Below are 25340 nucleotides of genomic sequence, written 5' to 3' on the forward strand. Positions count from 1 at the left end.
CTGAAACATCTCAAGTAATAAGTTTTTTCTATATTACCAAGTAAATCTTTTATGTACATTTTGATATGTACATTTTGATTTGGAAGAATTTGGAAAAAGCTCACATATTACACAATTGAAAAAAACAACTAATCAGTATCAATAGGAGGTCAAAACATGTTATTTATTTTCAAATAGTTGGAAGAACAACTCTCCACTGAGAAATATAAAAAAACGCAGAGTATACACAAAAAACTATTTTAAAAAATTATCATAAAATTTGCATCAATCACCAATCACATTTGCATAAAAAAATAGTTTAGGTTAAAAAAAAAAGAAATGTGTATACTTATACTTCCAACATTCAATTAAATATAGCATATTAACAATACATCAACAACACATGTTCCGGAAGCTCAAAATTGGAACCAGTGAAATCTGCCCATGTGGAGTATCACCAGAAAATGCCGACCACGTCCTCCAAAACTGCTCTCTCTACCAAGAGGCCCGTATAAGACATTGGCCCCAAATCACCCCAATAGAAAGAAAACTATATGGAGAGCTCCCTGATTTGGAAACCACTGCGCAGTTCATCTCATGTATTGGTCTAGTCATATGAACACTCCAACATAACAATGAGAACGATGAAGAAGAAGAAGAAGAAGAATACATCAACATAGTAGTAGTCTTATTATGAAAGACAAGTTGCATTGATTAAAAGTTGTGTTAAATAATGTAGAAATATCTGAAATCAATGAAGCTCATTGGATGCTTTTAGAGAAACACACTGGGCACCAACAAAATGAAACTAAATTTTGTTATAGATCAAAAGGTCTGAAAGGGAAACTTTACTTACTTTATGCAGACCCTGATGTGACCTACATATTTTGCCACATTTAATGTAGATTAAGCTACTGCCCAGTTGGGAAAAAAATATAATTTTTTAAAAATAATATTTTATTTTACTTTTCAGAATCATCCTTTATATGATGTGTTTTACAAAATGAGTCTTACAATTACAAAAAATGAAAAGATAAGTGAAAAAATATTAATTTTACTTTGGTTTGCATAATAATAATATATATATATATATATATTTTGAGAAGTGAGGATTTACTTGCTCTGTAAAATTGATTCAAAGTGTATTAATGGTGTGGAAATTAGATGATGGTTTATTTGATTTCTACATTTTAAACATTTGTTTTACCTAAATCCTTTTTTCATGGATTAACAAATCAATGTAAGCTTCCTACTTCATACAAACTTAGGATTATTGAACCTAGCCTACTTTAATGTCTTTCTTCCCCAAGACCTGGAAAAAAAAAGAATTTTTTCCTCAACGTGTAATAATTTTCTGGAACTTGCTTGAATCCTTTGGACGTTATAGCTTTTGAAACAAGATCATTGACCTAGAAATAAGCAAAATACATAAAACAGTTTATAGAACAAAGATATATCATTCATTTTTTTTGTAAAAGTGCGCTGAATAACTAATGTAACTGCACTTAAGGAGAGAAGGGGGAGGCTGGTCAAATGCCAGTCTCAACTCCTATGGGCTAAACACCTTGCTGAAGATTAAAGCATTTGTATTCACAGATAGTTCTTCATAATAATGGCGTGATAGCCAAGTCCCTATAATGTAGAACCTAACACATTGCCTAGGCGATGGATACACTGCTGAGTACATAAAATACAAAGAAGGACATTTTGGCAAGATGGACATTTTGGCAACGGACGTTTAAATGGTGCAAAATGTTTTACTCATACATGTTTATCTATTTAACTTTGTTTAAAAAGACAATACCTCCTTAACACAAGTTATAGATACATTATTTTGCTCTCAATAATTAATGCATGCTAGATAAAAAAAGGAACTTTTTTTACACCACTGCCCCCCTCTCCCCACAAGAATAAGTGAAGGTTAAGCAAATGTATAAATCTACAACATTTTATAATATTCTAATGTTAGGCCCTTAGATCTAGACTTAGAAGATGGTGCGCAAAATGTTTCTAAACATTAATTTATTAAACTCTAGAATGAGTAATGCTTACATGCAGAAATACCCGAAGATGTATAGTCCCTTCAAGATTAATTGTTTTTATACTTTAAAAAATTTTAATGGCCAATGAGCTAGTAATTCTTTTCCCGATACACATCAAGTGTCAAATTTCTAGGAAAATCCTTAGGTTTATTTTCTTGATCCATGACCAGATTCCAGCCCAATTCCATGAAAGTAAGAATTAAATCAAGGTATTGCAAAAAGAATGATACATGTTTTGTATATGTGTTTGTGTTCTAAAATATTTTTTTATGTACAGAACAATAGTTATTTTTGTCCATTAGGTTTTAAATTTAAGTTTGTTGTGTAATTATTGTTATATCACCAACATTTCAATGAGTGTGTGTGTTTTAACACACACCTTCCCTATATATATATATATATATATATATATATATATGGGTGTGTGTGTGTGTGAGGGAAGCATGTCACTATCACAGTCAAGTTAAGAGAAAATAAAAATGATTTGTCTTTTATAAATTACCATCAGAAGCTCTCACGCCAAATCCCCCCCCCCCCCCATCCCACTTGAGATAGACTACTAAATGCTAAGGTTACATGATAGACAACTAAAAGTAGAAATGATGAGCTTCATTAGAAACTGCCCAGTGCGCCAAAACAAACAAAACTTAGTTAACACTCTAATTAGACTTTTCAAATTACATTGTTTTGTTTTTTTGTAGTAAGACTTGGACCTTATAACAATTCAACAGATTTAAAAAAAAAAATATTTATTTCCTAGGGATACAGAAAAAGAGTCTTGTCCATTCCTAGGGATACAGAAAAAGAGTCTTGTCCATTCCTAGGGATACAGAAAAAGAGTCTTGTCCATTCCTAGGGATACAGAAAAAGAGTCTTGTCCATTCCTAGGGATACAGAAAGAGTCCTGTGCATTCCTAGGGATACAGAAAAAGAGTCTTGTCCATTCCTAGGATACAGAAAAAGAGTCCTGTCCATTCCTAGGGATACAGAAAAATAGTCCTGTCCATTCCTAGGGATACAGAAAAAGAGTCTTAGAAAAAGAGTCTTATCCATTCCTAGGGATACAGAAAAATAGTCTTGTCCATTCCTAGGGATCAATGAAACACTATTTTTTTATTCACTCATGGGTGTATAAAAAAAAAGAAAAGCAAAGATTGGCTAGATCTAGTTGTTATGTTCTCAAAGACTTGAACTACAAAACTGAAAATGTTTGTATACTCTGATGAAAGGCTTGTCAAAGTAATGCTCACACACACACAAATCAAAGGCCAGAGCAAACGTTTCACTTACTTTCAGCATCAACTCATTGAGATCACAGAGATGAGCAAAATGTGTGAAAACAAAGACTACAGCCTGTATAAACCAAGAACCATATGTAGTCACACGCCATGATGCTACACCTGTGGGCAAGGAAAGGCATACATTAATCAAACTATTCAACTTAACCGATACTAAGACGAGCACCACAAAAGTAAAATACAGTTTTATTATAGAATCATGAAAGCTAATCAGATATATAATTACTAGAGAGAGGTCTTTAACTTTAATTAGGTTAAATTCATTTATAAATAGGGTTGCAACCTACATGCAAAACTAGCCTTTTTAATCATTTTAATTGACAGTTAAGTTGTAAATAACATCGTGAAACTGTTCTAATATTATAAGAAATCTCTCAGAATTGTGAAAAGTATATGATAATAATAATAATAATAATAATAGGAACATTCTCATTGCCTGTCAGAGGGCAGTATTGCCACACCACCAGTAAAATTCCTCAGTGGAAAATGTTAAAGGGACTACAATGAATTTTGTTTCTCTTGAACAAATCTTGACCCTGGCAGTGCCAGAGAATGAATACTCGTTCATTTCTAACATAATAATAATATAATAATCTTTATTACTCATGAGGAACTTTGTTTTACAATTATTAGAGAAAAAAAAATTAAACCATAGCACATAAAATGTATATAATCATACCCCAGTTTCTCTTTAACATTACATGTGACATTTACAACAGTGAGTGACATTTTGTTCAAGGATTTAATTCCCAAAGGAACAAAATAGTATCTTATTGATTTTTGTGATCAGTGTCTTATATTTCCTTTGTGATGATTAAATCTTAAAATCATGAATCAGAATGTGTTGTTTTACGCTTAAATTCTTTATAGCTTTCTTAGCAATGATTTTCTTAAACAGGTGTCCAAGTGTGATTTGTTTGTTGCAAATGATCTTACAAGCAGCATTTAAGATTTTTAAAAGTTTATTTTTATTTTAATGTTCAGATTGCCAAACTAGACAGAAATGATTAAACTTAAAATACTGCTCTTGTCACAGTTTAGGTTGACATTATATGTTCAACTCAGGTCATGAAGGTGAAAGACACGTGATAGCTCTACAGGATGAGGTTTTTCATAGTAGTTTTAATCTTTGTTGTCCTTTTTTGGTGAACATCCACCCCATTGTGGATCAGCCACAAACAAAGAACCGAACATGGCTCAAGCCCTAGGCCAGGTCCTAGGTCGTCCCATTCATAGTTCCCTAGATTAGATGCCTGGATTTGATGCCCTGTCAGACTTATCTTTGTGTCCTAGTTCATCCCATTCCTAGTTCCCTAGATTAGATGCCTGGAGTTGATGCCCTGTCTGACTTATCTTCTGTAAACAAACTTAATGCATGAACCAAAAATGTGTAAATTGCTAGACATATGCCACAGCTGCTAACTTGAATGGGACATTGTTTACTTTTCAAGTCGAATATTGCGTTGAAGCGTGACACAATTTTTATGATAAGGCTGATAGGATGCGCCATAGTTTTTATGAAAAATCTTTAGAATAGGGATGTGTTTCTTCTATGGTCTATTAGATCTACAGGACACATCAACACCTAAAGTTGCCACTGTTTTTCTATTCCCTTCCATTTCAATGTCCTTTGCTGCTTGATATTTGCAATGTACAACACTATCTTCACTTTCTCTATGATGCTTACGTAATGGTTATCTTGCAGTTATTGGTTTGGTAGTCATTTTTGCCCTATGCACAAAATAGTACCAAGATGACGACAAAAGAATTGGCTTTAACTAAAATGTCCCATTCCAGATGACTTGCTATCAGAGTAACCTCATCTATCTTGGTTTGGCTCTGCCATTAAATCTTTTAGTGCATAATATTCTGATTTTAAAAAAAAAGAGTTTTCTGGGGAGAAAAAAAATTTGCAGGGGGGGGGGGGGTTAGTGTTGCTAAAACTAACCTTTTTTAATTGTTATTAAATAACCTAACATATTTGATTTTTATTTTAAAGGAAAATGAATTTGCTACAAAAGTGTAATAAATAAAATAAATTATTTAAGAAAATACGTCATTTAAAAAGTTTAAACTGAGTACAGAAAAACAAAATATAACAAAAAAATTCATTAAAAACTCTATATAATATAATTCTACATTTAATCCATAGATATTGAAAAACCAAAAACCTAAATATAATTTGTCACTTTAAATTTAATAAAGAAAAAAAATTGTATTATTAAATATTCTGGGTTCAGTGATATAAACTAAAAAAGCGAAACCACTAACACAATGTTGTCATTTAAAAAAACCAACATGTCCCGAGTCCTATTTACAGTCAAAACAAAAAAAAAACCAATCACTCTCACATGCCAAAAATAGAAAATAAAGAGAGGAATAATAATTTTAACATTATGTGCTCTATGGGTCATGACGTGAGCAAAGAGTTGTAAGTAAAAAAATACCAGAGACCATCCAGACAACAGTCCAGTATAACTGCAGCTTAAAAGTGTCAGAGGATATAGTTGAATTTAAGGACCAGTATGGATGTTGTGGATGGTCTTTTTTTTTTTTTTTGTAGCACCAAACTGCTGGTAGACAAACTAAACCGCTGTAGTTGTAATATATCTTAACTAATAAAACTTGAAATAACTTGAATAACTTCTTAGTGAACAATACTAAATAGAACTGACATTATAATATAGACAGAATCAACTTGATATGAAATGAAAATAAATGTAGTAGACTTTAGTCATAATATAAATGAACAAAATCATGCTACAATAACACTTCTTTTTAGTCTCAGGTTCTGGTCTGTTCTAACCAAGACCGCTGATGACAATGCTGTTTATCTTACATCATTCACAACCAATCACTAACCTCTTCCCACCGTCACCATAGAAACACACAAACACAAACTCTCTGACAATGATATTACTAGGTTTTCATCATACCAGTTGTGACTGACAAAGCAATAAAACAATCTGAGTGTGTGGGAGTAGAGTTACCATCACTTTGCTCCTGGGCTAAACATTGTTGAATTTCATCAAGTCCTGGATCATAGATTTCTAAAAGTTAAAAAAAAAACAGGTCAATAAAAAGAATGATATCTCCAAAACTGAAATATGGGAAGATAAATAACGCAAACTGATAGGTAGCCCCTGTTGGTCTGTTGTTTGGTAATCTATTCTATATTATTTATAGTTTAATATCCACTCTACTTTCATTGCAGCACACTTATAGGGCACACTAGATTGGATGATGTAATGCAATTAAAAACTTTTTGTATGTTTTATGATCTCACCCCCCACCCAATTAATTATTTGTTTTTTCCAAATCAATATCACAACTCTGACCTCGACTATTTTTAATTGATGATTGTTATTTTTTTTTTTTTTTGGAAGGGAGGTAAGTATCTAGGTATCTAACAGGAGAACATTATTTTTGTTAATTACGTCAATCAGCACAAGGTTATCTAATTAACACTTCAAATTTAAAAAAATTAACATAACAGACCTATGAAAAATAAAACAATGAACAAATAATAATAAAGGAAGGAAAAAAAGGTATGTATCACTTAAAAAATAAAATAATTTTGAATAAAAAAAGCATGAAACTTGTTGAAATACTTGTAATAGATTCTAATAATAGGCCTACATTTAAAAAATAAAGATTGGCCCCAAAAGATAACAATAAAAAAATTTCAAAATCACATCAACAGTTAGAAGCATACATGGAGCTTTCCGTTTGTTACACCAGACATTGAAAAACCTTTGAACAAGAAAGAAAGTAAGAGCATTTTGAGAGTTGTTATTTAGTCTCGCTACAGAGCAGACGTATCCATATTTCTTTTTTGGAACTTAGCACATCTTGGGAGATAAAACTGTCTTCATAGTCGGATTATATTTGTGTAGTTACTATTTGTACGTCTAGCGGCTTATGGTTAAAAGTTATGTTTTAGATCTCATACAATTTGTCTGCTAAAATATGTCTTTTTTTGTCACTACTGTTCCGTGTAATAAAAAATATAATCTGAGCTTGGTAAAGAGAACCCAGTCACACAGATACATGCCAGAACTCTACGTACATAAGAAACCACAACATAAAAAGAGATGTCACACCATGCCAAAAATTAATTGAGTGGAATAGTCAAGAAAACACAAGTTAAAACATTGAGAAAAGTGTAGAATTTACAAGTAACAACCAAAACGATGATGACAGTCACCTGGAATAAAATCTGCAATTTAATTTTGTAGTACAGAATGTATCAAAGTTAAGAAGCTCAAATACAAAAGATTACAATATCCATCAAAAGTTGAAATCAACTGAAACTTTGGAAAAACTTGAATTTCTGAAAACCAACATTCATGAACTTTACCAAAATAGCTGAAGGTAACCAAAAGAAAAAAATCTCCACATAGTTGATACTAACACAGAAACAAATTCTGTTAGGCTAAAAACCTGCTAAATGTAACATCAATTTTATGTATAAAAATATATTTTAATAATTTTATGAAGGATACATTGAATTCATGAATAATAATAATAATAATAATCTTTATTGTCCGTGAGGAAATTTGTCTTACAATTTGAGTTTTGAGTTTAGGCACATCGGCACAATTTAGGCCATGTCATGCCCATAATCCTTTAAGGATCACTCTCCCTTTACATAACAAGACACCAACAATGAAAAAATATGTACATTCAAACCTGACTCACTCATAATTTACATACGAAAAAAATGTTATATCAATTGTTTCTGTTTAATGATTTGATTGCCAGGGGTACAAAAAAGTGTTTGTGTCTGTTTGTCTTTGCTATCGGTGTCTTGAATCTCTTTTGTGATGGTAAAATCACAAAGTCCTGACCCAAAGGGTGATTTCTTATTTCTAGAATCTAGATGTAGTACAAAACCATTATAAATGAAGTTAAGTTTTATAATTCTTGACAGACATACGATATTCAGGACACAAAAAAAAAAAAAAAAGTTTATCATCTATAGTCATGAGTCACCACACCAAATATGCACAGAATTTCTTGGCACTAATTCTTGAATCATTTTTTTTTAAATCACTTATGCCTTTTCTTGTTTTCACAAACAATTACAATGAGTAGTCCTTACATTATATTACCCTTCTCTCTTATCTCATCTGTCCCTTAACTTTCAGGGTAGGGGTGCTGTGACAGTTCAACTAGCCAAATCTCTCCACTTTTCCAAATCAGCTGTTCTAAGCAGGATATCAAGAGAGAGGCCAGTCTATTCTTTTATGTTTTCCAGCCAGCTTTTCTCTTGACGACCCTTTTTTCATGCTCCCTCCACTGTACCTTGAATGATGACTTTTGACAATTAGTCATGTCTTACAATATAACCAAACAAGCTCAGCTTTCAAAGTATTGAGGAGTTCTTCCTTCTTGCCAGCCAGAGTGTTGACTTGTAAAAGTACAAACTCTTTGTCTTCTTTTCCAGATTACTGATACCCAGCATTTTTCTGTAACATTTACTCTCAAAAGCTTGGATTCTTCTTTCAGCCTCAGTGTTCAGTGTCCAACTTTCACAACCATATAGGAGTACAGTGACCACAAACGAAGAATACAGTTTTAATTTTACTGGGAAGCTGATTTTACTATTTCAGATTTTTCACAGTTCAGTAACAGTCAAAATTTGCAACAATAATATTTAGATTTTTTACATCACTGATTACTACGTCAATTATTTAATACTAATAATCAAATGAATCGAATGGAACTCAAAGAATAGCACCCATGCATACCTATGCAATCATGATTTTTACTCAATGTAACCTAGTTAAAAAAAAAAGAAGAGATGATAATATCTTCAAGTAAGATACCTCCTCTACAAGCTTGAATGAAAAATAGCTTTGGCTTGTTGTACAGATTGGGAACTTTACAAAACATTTCTCTGATGTCCTCCACAGATATAGCATTCACTGGGTCATCTCCACCTAGGGATTTTTCACCGTCAGTACCAAACACACATCCTTTAGCTCCATGTGAAAGTATGACCAGTACAAAACATTGGTGCCAGGCTTCTATTCTCTCACTTTCTTTTCTCAGAGTTTCAAGCATTTGCTGTTTGGATTTCAAAATTGAAAAATTTGTTTTAAAAAATAACGTGGAAACTTTCTCAATACCCAAATATCAAAAATACAATACAAAGAACAAATAAGAAAATATTTAAAAAAAAAAAACAGGACTTGAGCCCGAAGGGGAAGAGAAAGCCTAGAAGACCAAAGCAAAAATATGGAGGAAATTATTGGAATAAGAAGCAAAGACGGCAGGATGGGCATAGAACCAAGGAGAATAACCCAGAACAGAATCCAAGGGAAGAATTAATGCTGATTATCTATGCTCCACTGGGAGTCGAAAGGATTCTGTCTTCTTCTTCTAGCCAGCTTTATTGCTGCTGAGCTGTGAGCTCTTTTGCAGACTGCCAAGGAAAAAAAGTGTGCTGTTTTCTTCAGTTGTTCAGCACTGCCGTACAGGGTGTTGGTTATGTTGGGCTGTAGTGGAAGTAGGGTCTGCCTAAGGTGGATTAGGGAGGGGCATTCAAAGAGGATATGGTTTACGGTTTCAAAGGGGTGGGTGCAGTGTCTGCAAAGGGGTAGTTGTGTGGAGTTTATTTTGTTCAGGTGGTAATTTAATAGTGGTGTGTGTCCTGTTCTTAGTTGGAAGATTGTAGATTGTTCTTTGCGGGGGAGGAAGTTAATACTGTCCAGTTTGTTAGGCATAGTCATTTCTCTGTACATGGCTCTGCCTGTGTTTCCTGATGCACATTGGTTGAGCCACTCCTCTTTGTGATTGTTGACTAACATTGACCTTAGGGTGAGGTAGTTAACAGGTCTATCTGGTTGTTCCATAGATGAACCTGCCTTTGATAGCTTATCTGCCTTTTCATTTCCCATGATGCCAATATGTCCAGGGATCCACTGTAGAGTAATATTGATATTTAATTTTGATATCATCTGGTGGATTATCACAATGAGTGTTGTCAACTCTCTTGGGGTGCTGCTGTTAAGTGCTTGCAGAGTAGATTGGGAGTCTGTAAAGACAACAATATCTGATGGTTTTTGCACTCCTTCATATAATTTGTTTTCCACTGTCTGGAGTGCTATGGTAATTGCCTCAATTTCGGCTTGGAAGTTTGAGTAGTAATCACCACAGGGTGCGCTTATCTCAAAGTGTTTATTTTTAGGGAAGACCAGGAAGGCACCAAGACCAGCATTGATGGAAGCTTTGAAAGCCGATCCGTCTGTATAAATATGGATAGCTGTTTTTTGATAGCTTTCGATTGTTTCAAGCGTGCCTACTTTGAGCTCCAGTGGATTTGATTCTTTTGTTAAGGTGTTATTTAGTAAATGTGTTTTGATGGTTGGTTGTTTGTAGTTTAGTCCGGGTGTAATGTTTGAAAACCTGGTAATTTTTTCTCTGTTATTGGGTAGGTGGTGTTTTAGGGCTACTAGTTCGTCAGTAAGTTGGATCAGAGTCCTTTGCTTTTTTTGGTTGTTTTTCCTATTTCTCTGTGTTAGTAATTTATTTGGATGATCGTCCTCCAACCTTCTGTATCTCTCAATAGCTTCTAATGCTGCTCTGTTGCGCCTTAACTTAAGAGGTTTAATATTAAAGTCTATTTCACAGGCTGCTGTGGGAGTAGTTCTCATACCTCCACTAATTAGCCGCAAGGCTTGGTTTTGGATTGTATCTAATGATGATTGATAGTTTTTGTTGGCAGCTACTTGTATGGAGAGACAGTTATCCATTACAGATCTGACATATCCAGTGTATAACTGTCTTAAGGTTTTCTTTTCAGCTCCCTGGGATGTTCCTGCTAGGTGTTTTATTATGTTTAATCTTTGTGATGCCTTTTCTTTCAAATCTGCCATAAAGTGTTTCAGAGACAGTCTTTGGTCTAGTTTTACACCAAGATATGTTGGATTTTCTTCTTTATTTATTTTTCTTTTTGCTGTTTTGTTGCTGTGGCTAAAGATTGAATAAACTGAATTTTCTTTGTTTATTTCCATTTTCCATAATTTTGAATATGTAGAGATAGTTGTAAGGGCTCTATTTAGTTTGGATCTAGTCAGCACTGGATATTTCTCTGTAGTCCAAATTAAAAGGTCGTCTGCATAAAGTGCCTTATTGACCGAAATGAGGTCCGGGAGGTCATTCATGAAGATTAGAAAGAGAGTGCAGCTAAGGGCTGAACCTTGTGGTTTCAGTCAAGAAGGTCATATAAACTCTATAAAAATAGTACAAGAGAGAAAAATGTTGTCAACTTTTCATATCAAAGTGACAAAGTTTCATATGGTAAAAAGAAACAGCATGTTAGAGCATAAAAATTTGATTATTTTATTGGTCCAAATGGAAATTGACTACAATTGTCCACCTCAGCATTACTACTATAACAATAACAATATTGATGCAAACACAAGCAACATACACACAACAGAGAAAAAATAGACACACACACACAACCAGGACTTGATGAATTGGCCTACTTCTGTGTGATGATGAGGAATGACTTGGAAACAGCCTGACTGAAAGGGGGAATAAAGGAGATTTTAAAAAATGTTTTAGCATTAATGTAGACGAGGATTGCAGACAACTCTCCAATTTACAGTCAGCAAATGATGAGCCTATCAGAGCTATGTAGACACCTCAAAAAGGAGCATGATGGGAGAGTAATAAAGCACCCCGGCTGCAAACCAAAGTTGGTGGTTCTTAGTAAGCAAACCAAAGTTGGCAGATCAAAGTAAGAAACAGACATTGTTGAGGGGAAAAAAAAAGGGCTGGTCATTTTGCTGGTCACAAGACCGTAGTTAGTTTACATCTTTTTTTTCAGCTAGACATGATCAAACCACATTTCCTCAACATAATCATTACATTGGCAAACACTTTAAGAAAAAAAAAAGAAATACAAAAGTTAAAACAAAAACTATTTTCATGTAAAAAAAACCCAACAAACTTACTTCTTTGGTAAGGTCACAATAAGTACTGACAATGAAACCTAGCTCCTCAAACAATTTTTGGGATGATTTTCTATCCTCTTCTGATCCAAAACGAATGTCTAAGTCAAGAAAGTTTTTATTGTCAATGATGACTGCATGGCCCCTTGTTTTGTATGTCAATGTATAAACTTGATCCTAGATGGATAAAAATACTAAGGTCAATAGAGTTTTAAATTTAACTATTAAAAATGTTCAAACATACTCTTTAATTGTCTTCAATCAACTTTCAGCAAAGACAATTTATTTCCCTTTTTTATACCCTAAAAAAAAGTATGTTGTTTTTTTTTAAATAAAATTTTAAAGGTATTTTTATTTGATACTGTTTACAAAGGAATTAGGAAATTCTGAAGAAAGACAGCAATATTTTAAATAAATAAATATATTAGCATTTTGTTCCATATATTAATTTTTTTTTATGCAGCGGTGAGATTCAATGCAGTAGATCTCATGGTATTGCTTCCATTACAGTGAACTAGGAAAAAAATCAATTTATTAATGTAGATATTAATAATGTAAAACAAATTTGAACTTTCTAGAATAAAAATACAATTTAATGAGCATCTTTAATATAAGGCAATGGTTGTGGAGTCTTGTTAAGATTCTACGTTTTATTTAATGTAAAACTAAAGTTGAATTTTCTGTGATTAAAAATATTAGAAACCATGTTTCAAGGGGTGATATATATAGGGCAGATGATTTTAAGGTCATCTGTTTCTTTGGCCTACAGTTAACGAGCAGGGTGCCATGTGGCCAGCACGACTATCCGCCTTTACTTTCCTCCAACTAAAGTCAGGTACCCAATAAAGCTGGGTGGACTCAGGGGTGCCTTAAAAATCCTGAAATTCAAAATCCCAGTCTACACAGAGATTAAAACGCAGGACCCCAGGTTTGGAAGCCAAACACTTAACCACTCAGCCCCCAGGTGATAAGTGTAGTGCCTAGTATTTATTTGTATTACACAGTCAAGCGATGGACCATGACACATTGGTAAGTCATAATCCCTTTATCTCAAGGCCAGAAATGCATCATGGAGACTCATCCATTATCTCTTGAGAATGAAGAAGACAATATGAACAAGTACCCAAACTTTAAAAAAAGATTCACTCAGAAAAAATACCAATTAGAGATAATCATATTTTTATACAGATAAAAAATATAGGTCAAAATATACAATATTGATATATACAAATAGAGATGACTTGATGTTTTTCCAGGAGTAATACCTAAAGCTATCTTGTTATCAAGTCATATCCTGAAAACTGGTTTTTAACAAACAATGATGCAATGCATAAACATCACAGAAAAACTGATAAGGAGATTAATTCATAATTAACCCTATTAACCAAAAATATAATATTAAAAAAAGTTTTTAAAGATTAAAGAAAAAAAAAATGAAAGACTGCAAGAAGAGATGAAGATCTATTGAAGCATACTAAAAATAAGTCAACATAACAAATCAGATACTTACTGTGTTTAGATTTTGGTACATAATAGCCAATTTAGAATTACTTTTGACTAACTGAACACTTGTTGTCTTTAGTTGAGCTATATGCTCTTTTGATGGCCAGGCTGAAAGTAAATATTTAAAAACTTTAATTTATTTTTTAACTATGTTTTTATTTTTAAAAAATTATAGCTGTTTTTTTTTAAACATTCTTCAACAATTTTTTTAAACATGTTAAAATATAATGATCATAATTGCTAAGCATTGTCTTTGAGGGAGAAAATTAAGGAAGTGTGCAGTTGTTTATGTGTAAATGCAGACCCAGCAATGACCCACATATATTGTCATATCTCAGTCAAGCTAGAAATTTCTGCTAGGGATCTATTCTATATCTAACATCAGCTCTAGTTAGCAGTGATAGTTTAATGTATTATAACTATATATTTGACGTAATAATTGCTAAGCATTGTCTTTGAGGGAGAAAATTAAGGAAGTGTGCAGTTGTTTATGTGTAAATGCAGACCCAGCAATGACCCACATATACTGTCATATCTCAGTCAAGCTAGAAATTTCTGCTAGGGATCTATTCTATATCTAACATCAGCTCTAGTTAGCAGTGATAGTTTCATGTATTATAACTATATATTTGACGTAATAATTGTTCTGAAAATAAATTTTGTTTTTTTTATATATATAAGATTTTGATGACATTAATATGAAGTTCAAATTGAAACCTAAAATTTTTTTTTTTCAACACATAAAAGATTATATGTAGAATATTTTTGTAAAATTGGATTATTGAAAATGACTTTTGAAATAATATTGATGTAGATCAGAAGTAAATGAGTAAGTAATAAAGCCCATGCACATGCTGATACAACAGAGAATCCCTTTTAACACTAACTCTATTGTTTTCAATCTTAGAATTCCATCCTTTATCATAGATTAGATGCCAGGAGTTGATGCCCTGTCTGACTTACACTCTGCAAACTACTCCCTTCCAAAATGTTTAGCATGATTTTCTTAATTCTATCGAATCTAAGCCACACATAGGTTTTAGGAACATTTTTGGAATGGCTTGTAGGATCTACAGGACTAATCAACACCTAATGTTTCCACTGCTTTTTTATTCCCTTCCATTTCAGCAAGCAATATCTCTTGTTGCTTTACATTTCTGATGCAGGACACTCTCTTCCCTTTGTCTATGAAGCTTATGTAATGGCAAACTTAGTCATATTTGTGCTAGGCACAGACTGATACCATGTGGATGACAAAAGCAAAAATGACCCATTCTTTTTCCCTTGCCCAGAGAATAACATTGTTTGTCATGATTACCCTTTGCCCTTAATGCAACATGCACTCTCTTCCCTTTGTCTATGAAGCTTATGTAATGGCAAACTTAGTCATATTTGTGCTAGGCACGGACTGATACCATGTGGATGACAAAAGCAAAAATGACCCATTCTTTTCCCCTTGCCCAGAGAATAACATTGTTTGTCATGATTACCCTTTGCCCTTAATGCAACATGCAAAGAACATCAGTCTTCAACCCCACAAAAAGTAGGTTATGGCTTAGAATAGATAAAATATGATAATTAATTATTTTTTTAAATATTTACTATCTGGGAGCTTAATTTCATCCAAGGATGTCGAAAAGTCTGAAGGAAAAGTTGTAGACTGTAATTAAAAAAAAACAACTATCATTAATAACTTGAAATATGATTGACGCAGAGATACAAGAAAAACAAGATTACAAAACAGTTTGCATAACACTAACTTGAAGGGCAAGCAATGCAGGTAACTAGACAGGTTTCAATATTTTTCACCACAAATATCAGAGGTTATGAAGTACAATGGGGGCACAGTGGTAGAGCGGTTAAGCTCTTGGCTTCTGAACCTGGGGTTCTGTGTTCAAATCTTGGTGAAGACTTGGATTTTGAATTTTGGGATTTTTAGGGTGCCCCTGAGTCCATCCACCTCTAATGGGTACCTGACTTTAGTTGGGAAAAGTAAAGGCAGTTGGTCATTGTGCTGGCCACATGACACCTTGTTCATTTACTATTGGCCAAAGAAACAGATGACTTTGACATCATCTGCCCTAAGAATCACAAGGTCTGAAAGGGGAACTTTACTTTTATGAAATCTAACCTATCAACAACCAAAGCCCTATCTCCCTCCATAGACATGTGTGGGGTGAAAGTGTAGTTGATGTTTTTATATTGTTTGACTGATTGACATTTTTATTATTAATATTACAATTTAATTTTCAGTTAATAATAAGTAGTTTTAAAAATGGTGCCTTTTTATGACAAAAACTCTACATAATGTGTTGAAAAAACAAATCAGTTCGCTTTCAGAGGAAAAAAGTAGCTATTGCAAACTCTAAAATCTATGAAATCAGATTTTCAATATATTGAAATATAAATGTGAGAGGACTGACTGAGAGACCCCCACAAAACTAAAGCTCCTTTTTTTCTTTTTGGGGGCCACTAAGATGAAGCAGTTTTTATGTTTAAGTACAGCTTTTTAAAATCACAATTAGTCAAAAACTATTTCTCAATTCTTTGCTTTCTTTCAATCTAAAGTAGAAAATCTTTTGAGATATAAGTACAAAACTATTAAAATAATAGAGCTACATTCAATTCACATACTGGTAGATTCTGCAAGGGCTAACAACAAAAATAAAACTGTCTAAAGAGGATGGACAAAGAATTCTTTAAATTATGTCCATGTGGACCAATTATGTTCAAGTAATTTCACTCAATGGTTGACTGTAAATTACATCTTAGAGCTAATAAGACCAATCATCTTTTAAAATCTGAATATGCTGTTTAACTATGCATAGCTTCTAACAATATTGATTAGAAAAAAAGCTAAATTTTATTTAAAAATGCGACTTATATAATTTAAAAGAAATACATTATGAATTACATAACATAACCTGTTGTGATTTTAATTGTTAAAAACTGTAGCACCTCAAGTATGGTGCTAAAATATTAAACAGAATCTTCAATCGTATACATTTCTAGATTACATGCATGAACATTTATGGACAATCTAAGGGGTACTTTTCTCATTAGTTGTACTTCAAAGAAATGTTTTAACTTACATTTTCAGCAGATGGTTTTCTGTCTGCTGCTGGTGATTTGGACAAGTGTTCACTTTCAATTATAATGGACGAGGGCAGTCTTTTAGTTTTACTCTGTAACTCTTTTATATAATGTGATCCTTCTGGCCATAGAAGTGCATCTATTTGATCTGTTAACAATCTTTGAGCCCTTGGCTGGGAATCTAATGTACATGATACTGGTACTTTCACTTCTGTTTCTCTATATATTTCTTTAACAAATGTTTCATCTCTATTACTCCCTGAGTCTTTACTGCGTGGAATTGCATCTAATACTAGCACAAAATAAAAGAGCTTTTAATCAAGCAAAAATTTTTATCAATAGGTTCAAGCTATTCAAACTAAAAATGTGTGTAGAATAGATAAAATCTCTCATGGCTTTTATCTTTTAGTATTACTTGTTGATCATTTTCAAAATCATATAGACCTACTGCTTATAAGTTAGATGGCATGTAAATATTAGTTGTTGTTTTTTTTTTTAGTTTTATAATGTTTATTTAAATTTTTGAATATTTAAAAAAAAAATTCCAACCAAGTAAGTAAAAAGTAAAAAATATATTGATTTTAATTAATTCTACAATTAAATAATTCAAATTATGTAATTTGTATAGTCTATAGAAAAAAAAGTATATAAAATGTCTTTTTTTTTATGCTTAAATAGCAACAAACAGTGCACAATGTAAGAGATTAATAAATTTGTTAAAGTTAAAATTATTTATAAAAATAGCTTAATTAATTAATTAATTAAATAGATTCTTAGTGATAATAAATGGCTTTATTGATAGTAATAATATAAGAATGACAATTATTATGTCAATAATTTTTTAGCAGCCCTCAGAAGAGGAAAGACAGCTCTTATTAATTTTATGTGATCTCTCTGATGTTGTCACGGTTAGAGCTCAAAAACTAGAAAAGATATTAAAAATACAATTTCGTGATATTGCTATGACTCTCTATCTGGCTATGCTAAATGGGACAATATGACACATTAACTCAAAAACGTAATAACTCCTTCTCTAACTGTACAATCGCTGAAATGTAATGGACTCAACTCATACTATATACTCCTGGACTCTCCTTATATCAGGTTCCCCAAGTGCTTCTCAAAAAAACTGAAATGCCACAGACCTGTCTACAAGATCCTATGTTTATTTAACAAGAGATCTTCATGTGACTGATCACACAACTACACAGCTCCAGTCACCTTTTTCACCAGTTCTTTTAAAATAATATTTTAGTTAAGTTGCAAGGGGCTTATTTTATTTTCTGAAAGTGGATCATTTTGTTTTAAAATTAAATATGTAAAATACATCAATTTTAAAACAATTTACTATTAATAATAAAAATTAGGGGAGGCTACATTAAGACAGGGAGATGATTAGTTCTTTAACATTTTATAAGAAAGTTATAAAAACTACATATATATATTAATCAGTATTTTGTTTTCTGTTGCATGAGTTACTAATAATATACAGAATATCTTTATTTTTGTTTTAATAGACGGAATTGTACACATTTTTTAAACAAGATTTAATACACTGTGTTTAGTATTATTTATAATCTGGAAATAAAAAGCTCTTTAGACTCTTGACCAAAGGACTTCTTCCAGAGGGTATGAATGGTACAGTAGCTATTAACCCTAACCCTTTGTTCACAGGTCAATGATAAATATATGATATTTAATCACATCCATTAGGCAAGACTTACGCTGAACTTTAACTTCGTAACAATCAGTTCATTGAAATCTATGAATATTAACAATGTAACAATAATAATAATAACAACAATGTCAGCAAACAAACAATACAGTACAACCCTTTTTGTTCTGCACACGTCATTTTTGTATGAAGGGAGGTCAGATATTTGGTAGTTTGTAGTTCATAGCTTTAAATGTGAAATAGTGCCTCTGACATTGATTACTAAACAGATGAACATTGGGGTAGATCATTCAGGTGAAGCATTTGGGTTAGTGAGACGATAAAATTCTCTAATCATGTTTTAGCTTCATTTCTTTAAGTATTTATAGTGTTTATAAAATTATTTTTCATTTGACCCAGTATGTTTTCTTTGTAGAATATTTATAATTCCTTTACTCTACTGATGTACTTCCTTTTGTGTCTTCAGACTACAAATTGTGTTGTTTTTTTTTTGTGAGCCAGTTTACAGAAAATCTTCTGATCTAAGTAATAACATATATAATTAAGTTAATAATTACCATCATTTGGTTCATTTTTAGATTTAGGATCTTGGATGCTATTTGTTGCTTCTGTGTTTATACTAGTCTCTAAATATCTACTTGGCTGAATTTCATCATTCCTTTTCTTTTCAGCATCTTTATAAAAAATAAAAATTAATACATTAAAAAAAATAATATAATATAACTTGACAACTCAGGGCTCCAAAGTAACGTAACACTTTAATAGTTGAATAAATAACAGCCAATACTGTACAATTGGCAACACGTACACTGTACAAATATCTCTCTGACATTAGCCGTGCCGCCATATCAACTCTTGCACTGGCCTCTCCGTCTCGTTCCGGGCTTGCACTGGGTTCAACAGTTCAGGACTGACTTCACACACTAGGCTCGTTGTGTCTGACTCGATCGCAGACCAAGATCAAGATGCCGGTCCTCTCAACTGTACTTGACAGTACTCCGCACTGAACCGTCGTAATGCTCCATACAGAACCACACCGTTGAACTGTGCTGTAGTCGACCGTGTTCTGAACCCCTGTCATGAACCTTTGCTGTATTGAGCTCTTTTCTCCACTGTCTTGACTGCGACACCTCCACTCTTATATAGAGTCCCTAATGGCCTTCTAGAACCGGATGGAACATCGCTCGACGTTTCTAGCTTCGTCACATGACTACATCCCTCGTGACACTCCTGAGCTCTGTTCACAACAGCGATCCTTCCCAAACCGTCCTGTTGACACTCGACTCGGCTGACCGTCGTAACTCATCATGGTTGACCGCTCGTCTAGCGCTGGCCTGGGGCATTGATTTGATTTTTGATTTGAGGCACATCGGCACAATTTAGGCCATGTCGTGCCTGCAGTCCCTTAAGGTAAGGTATCTCTGTCAGCTCCCCAGTCCGTATGGCTGAGTACTCTAAGTATGTTTAATGACTTTTGGCATTTCTTCTTAAGTTCCTTAATGTGGGGGAGAAAATTAAATTTGGAATCTAAGGTGAGGCCTAAAAATTTTGTAGTTTTCACGACAGGGATCTTCTTTTTGTGTATAAATAGTTCAGGGTCTGGGTGGAGTCCCCTTAGATTACAAAAATGCATACTAACTGTTTTGGAGTCAGAGAATTTGAAACCATTATAGTTTGCCCAACCCTGAATTTTGTTTAAACATAACTGTAATTTTCTTTCTAAGGTGTTCATGTTTTTCCCATAAGTAAAAATGACAAAGTCATCAACATACAAAGAGCACTCTATGCCAGGGGACAGCGCATTTATGATGCTATTTATTTTAATGTTGAACAGGGTGACTGACAGAATGCTGCCCTGGGGTACACCCATTTCCTGGTCATGAGTGTCAGATGCGGAGTTGCCCACTCGAACCTGAAATTTTCGATCTTTCAGGAATTCCTCCACAAAACGGGGGAGGTGTCCCTTAAGCCCCATAAGCGTCAGGTCACGTAGAATGCCATGTTTCCAGGTTGTGTCATAGGCCTTTTCTATATCGAAGAATACAGCTACTAGATGTTCTCTTCTGAGTAGTGCATTTCTAATATAAGCTTCCAGCCTTACCAGGTGGTCAGCTGTTGTCCGCCTCTGCCGGAATCCGCACTGGAAGTTTGAGATCGCTTTATTCCTTTCCAGGTACCTGAGATGAACTCCAATTGGTGACAAGGCAGGGAGACCTAGGTCTCCCGTAGTGCCCTGGTAAGGAACTCTGCTGTTTGGCGTAGTGCCTCGTAGCTTCCATACAAATTTAGTAAACCACTAGATACGTCCTCCCGCAGCTCGCGGAGCTGCGGACACTCTTGCAAGACGTGCGCCACCTTCTCTTCTGATTCCCCGCAGTGTCGGCAACGGGCATCAAAATTTGGCCGGAACCGGGCGAAGTACGCACCTATGGGGCAGTGTCCCGTACGCCACTGCGCTATTGTTGTTTGTTCCGACCTTTTTAGCCTCCACCACGGGTCCTCTCGATTTGGGCGGCGCATGTGCTGCCAGACTCCCCTGGCAGTGTTGGAGTCATCCCAGGATTTCAACCACTTTTCATGTACTACTCTCGTATTACTGTCGTAGCCTGTTGGAACGTACTTGGCGATTCGAAAGCGGGCACGGCCAGCGCTCCTTCTCGTGCTAGAGCATCAGCCACGGCATTGCCCCTCACGCCGCAGTGCGAGGGCACTCACTGCATAACGATGACAGCTCCAATAAGCAGGCGGATGTTATTTGCGGCGCCTAATGCCTCTTCCACCAATTTGGCCTTTCCCCCTAAGCCAGCCATGGCTTGGAGGCAGGACTGGGAATCGGTAACCATTACAACGGTAGTCGCAACGGTTATCTTTTCGCGCAGTTTTTGGAGTACGTGATTTAGGGTATTCGTAATCGCCGTTAATTCTGCATCAAAGCTACATGCGGAGGCCGCATGTGCCTGACAGCTTTTCTGGGTCCAGGTCTAGGTAACAGATATAGGCCCCATACCCAGCTCTTACGGGGTCCTTCATGACCGACCCGTCTGTGTAACAGTATATGGCATCGGCCGGGTAGGTCTTTAGTGTTTCCAATGCCATTTTCCTTAGTAGGTCCGGGTGTGTGTGTCTTTTTGTGGCCCCCTCCAACCCATGTATAGTGAAATTTATGGGAGGGATGGGCTGTCTCCTCCAGGGCGGGCACGTGCTTATCCGTCTAATTGGGACCCGGTCAGTGGAGAGGCCAGCTTGCGCAGTGCATAAATGATGTCCGTTTTATCCTATGTTTTTCTCTCCAATGACTGACTAAAGTGTGGGTCGGGAGCCCTGGTTCGCCCCTTTCCTCCAGCTGTTTAGGAAAGCGCCTGTTTGCCACACACAGTTATAGACCCCTAGCAGGACTGCCAATGAGGGTTCGGGAAGGTGCTTGAGGAACTGGTAATGGATTTCGTCTTCTCCAGGCGCTGTGTCATGTGACTTGTCCAGCGATTCCCTCAGTTCCTCAAGCGAGAACGGTTTGTTGTAGTCTTCATTGTTCTCTGACCTGAAATCAATGGGGTGTCTTTCCTCCCTGGTTTTGACTTTTTGGAACTCTGGCATGTAGTGTGCAGTGGATGATTTTTCTGCTATTGAGGATGCAAGGCAGTCAGCTATTTCTCTGGGGGACGTGACAGTTCGTCCTTGGTTTTTCAAATGCCCTATTGCATTTGATTCTTTCCCTTTGATTCGCCTTACTGCCTTCCAAACCGCTCTAGCAGAAGTTTTGGCATCCAAACTGCCGACAAAACTTCTCCAGGAATTCCTTTTGGCTGACCGTATGGTTTGTCTAGCCTTTGCTCTAGCTATCCTGAATAGCTTTAGGTTTTCCTGGGAAGGATTCTTTATAAATGCAGCCAGTCGTTTTTTCCTATCGCCAATAGCACTTTTGCAAGCTGTATCAAACCATGGTTTGCTAGGCCGTTTTGGATTTGCAGAGGTTAGGGGTACGACTTTCCTGGCTATACTTAGTAGCTTGCTAGCAAAGGTATCAGCTGGGTTCTGTTCATCGAGGATATTTTCTGTGGTATCCTCGGAGCATCTTTTTTGGAATTGTTCCCAATCGGCCTTATTCAGTTTCCACCGCTGAGGTCGTCCCAATGAGGGGAGATTGTTAGTAATGATGATTGGGAAGTGATCACTTCCCCGTAGATCATTGCTAACTGACCATTTAAAGTCGTCCAGAAGTCCGGGGACGCATACGGTGAGGTCAATGCATGAGAGTGATCCAGTTCCTGGGTGCAAGTAGGTCGGTGATGCATCATTAAGTATTCATAAATCATGTTGGAGGAAGATATCCTCCAGCATACGACCTCTTGTGTCTGTATTGTTGGATCCCCACAAGGTGTTATGGGCATTGAAATCCCCAAGGATTAAATAAGGCAGGGGGAGTTGTTTCAATAGGTCCTCCATGTCTGTTGGGTTTAATGGAGAGCCTGGTGGTAGATGCAGGCTGCAGCAAGTGATAACCTTGTGAAGGGTTATCCTAGCTGCTACGGCCTGTAGTGTGGTCTGTAGTTCTACCCTCTCATGGGGGATGCTATCCTTCACAAGGATACAGACTCCACCTGATGCTCTCTCTGCATCCTCAACATTCTTGCTGTAAGCACTATAGCTTCGGAAGCTGATGGTATCTTTCAGAAATGTTTCCTGTAAGCAGACAGCTACAGGAGTCTCAGAGTCCATCAGTAGCTGCATTTCCTCATAATTGGCCTTGAGGCCTCTACAATTCCACTGTACAATTCTGGAATCCATGGCTTATTCTAGATGACCTACTTGGAGCTATTTGGCATTGGGAGGCCCCCGGAGGGGTTTCCCTTTATTCCAGTGACCTTGGTATTTTTATTCTTGGGTTTGGATGGAGAGGAGGACAACCCCCTTTTGGGGGAAGTCTTTCTCTCTGGAGAGGGGAGATCCCTCTGGTTAGAGCGGAGGTTATTTCCTCCTCTCTCACCTCGGGCATCCTCTCCGCTTTGATTTCTCCCCTTAGGGAGTTGGTCAACCTCTAATTCGGTAGAGGTTGGGGTGTCTGGCTGGATTCTCTGAGGAGAACCTGTGTCAGACATGATGTCTCCGGGTTCTCCCGGAGTGTTGGTTTTGACATGCTGCTCTGTCTCCATGCTCTCATCAGCGAGCACAGAGAACCTGTTCTTTAGCATGACAACAGGGCTTTCCTTTTTCTTCGGAGGTGTGTTCTTTGGCGGTGTTTTCTTCTGAGTTGTAGGAGGAGGAGGGGGTGGTGGGGTCAATGTGTGGCTATGGATCTTCCTATCTTAGCAACAGCCTGGGCGTAGGTCTTTGTCAAGCTGAATTGGCCCATGGGTAGGGCCAATACAGCCGATTTCGCCTGGCTGAATGTACATCCATTTCTTGCCTTGTACTCCTGCACGGCAACCTCCTGTTTCCACACAGGGCAGTCCTTGGAGAAGGCTGAGTGGCCAGCGTGACAGTTTGGGCATTTGAACTGGGCTGTGCAGCCCGTGCCCTCATGACCCTCTCCAGCACATCTGGCACACACAGTGTTCCTCTTGCAGACTGTCGCGCCGTGTCCATAACCCTGGCACTTGAAGCACCTCATGGGGTTAGGTATGTAGGGCCTCACTGGAACTCGTAGGTATCCTGCCTTCACATACTCTGGCGGTGTCCTAGTTCCGAATGTGAGGATAATAGTGGCGATTTTGACCTCCTCACCATCCCCGCGCCTGGTAATGCGCCGGGCATGGGTGACTCCTTCAATGCCCTCCACTACTTCCTTCTCGGAACATTCCAGTAGGTCCCTAGAGCTGATTACACCTCTGCTGGTGTTCAGACTCTTGTGTGGCATGACTTCCACTTGGAGATCACAGAGTCTTCTGCATCTTAAAAGCCCATCAGAGTGTATCTTGCTTTCTACTTCTACAAGTAGTTACATTGTCTTGTGTAGCTTAGACACACTCTTGGGCTCTCCCACTACTGACTTGAGTCCCTTATAGATAATGAAAGGGCTCAGCTATGTCAGGCTTTTCCCCTCCTCTGTGCACTGTGCACCTGACCACCAAAAATGATGGCCAGGTAGTACAGCTTTTTGTGGCCTCCTCCTTTTTTGCCTCAATACGTCGTCTCTTGCCCAGACTTAAATCTGGGGCAAGTAGTTTATTGGGTTTTTTTTTATCCATATATATTTTCTTGTTAGTTCGGCACCTGTGCCTCCCACCCGCCATCGAGTCCAACAAGGGGACGGGCCATTCGGATGTCCAGAATGAGCCCGCCAGGGCTACACAGGTGCTATACTCAGTCAGCTGCTGCATCGGACATGTGTCCGATACAACAGCTCCCTAATTGACCCTCCAGCATAGGTCGACGACCTATGTTGGTAGCTCGGCATGACCAGCTGGTTGACCCAGAGCAGGCCATCTGGGCCTCAGGTCTAGGGGAACTTGGAGCCAAAGTGTTGTGTTGTTGTGGTTTATCCTCAGATAGTCACCACTCAAACACCAGGATCTCTTTATCCCCCCCTTACCCGTCGCAATCCACGGCAAACGGACTGGTCTAGGACGTAGTGAGAATTTAAAGTTAAGGAGACAGTGTGATGATCAATGAAAGCAGACTTAGGAAAAGAGGAGGCAGACACAATGATAGAAAAGAAGTAGGGCACTTTTGAGCTCCAAAGGTGCTAAGGAAAGAGGAGCGCAGTTTAACGTCATGTCTCGGGACGCGGCCTGGGGCAATTTGCATCGGCTGACTACACTCACACCACTACCCCCATCTGTGCCAC

At 36.4% G+C, this 25340-nt stretch overlaps 1 protein-coding gene across 2 annotated transcripts in view; it reads right to left on the reverse strand.

Moving 5' to 3' along the window:
- Nucleotides 1-142: 142 nt before the first annotated feature.
- The window catches only part of LOC106059294 (cell death protein 3-like), a 29402-nt gene continuing 4204 nt past the window's right edge, over nucleotides 143-25340 (reverse strand). The window contains exons 3-11 of one of the 2 annotated variants that reach the window (XM_056009164.1): nucleotides 19114-19230; nucleotides 16881-17173; nucleotides 15391-15448; nucleotides 13796-13896; nucleotides 12289-12462; nucleotides 9151-9391; nucleotides 6256-6369; nucleotides 3312-3421; nucleotides 143-1388 (exon numbers count right to left, since the gene is read on the reverse strand). In XM_056009164.1, the coding sequence (XP_055865139.1) occupies nucleotides 1269-1388; nucleotides 3312-3421; nucleotides 6256-6369; nucleotides 9151-9391; nucleotides 12289-12462; nucleotides 13796-13896; nucleotides 15391-15448; nucleotides 16881-17173; nucleotides 19114-19230 (1328 nt within the window). In that variant the 3' untranslated portion in view covers nucleotides 143-1268. The remainder of the gene's footprint in view (nucleotides 1389-3311; nucleotides 3422-6255; nucleotides 6370-9150; nucleotides 9392-12288; nucleotides 12463-13795; nucleotides 13897-15390; nucleotides 15449-16880; nucleotides 17174-19113; nucleotides 19231-25340) is intronic. The other variant, XM_056009165.1, reaches the window with a different exon arrangement.

This window comes from Biomphalaria glabrata, chromosome 13 (genome assembly GCF_947242115.1).
Source record: "Biomphalaria glabrata chromosome 13, xgBioGlab47.1, whole genome shotgun sequence".
NCBI classification, from domain to species: domain Eukaryota; kingdom Metazoa; phylum Mollusca; class Gastropoda; family Planorbidae; genus Biomphalaria; species Biomphalaria glabrata.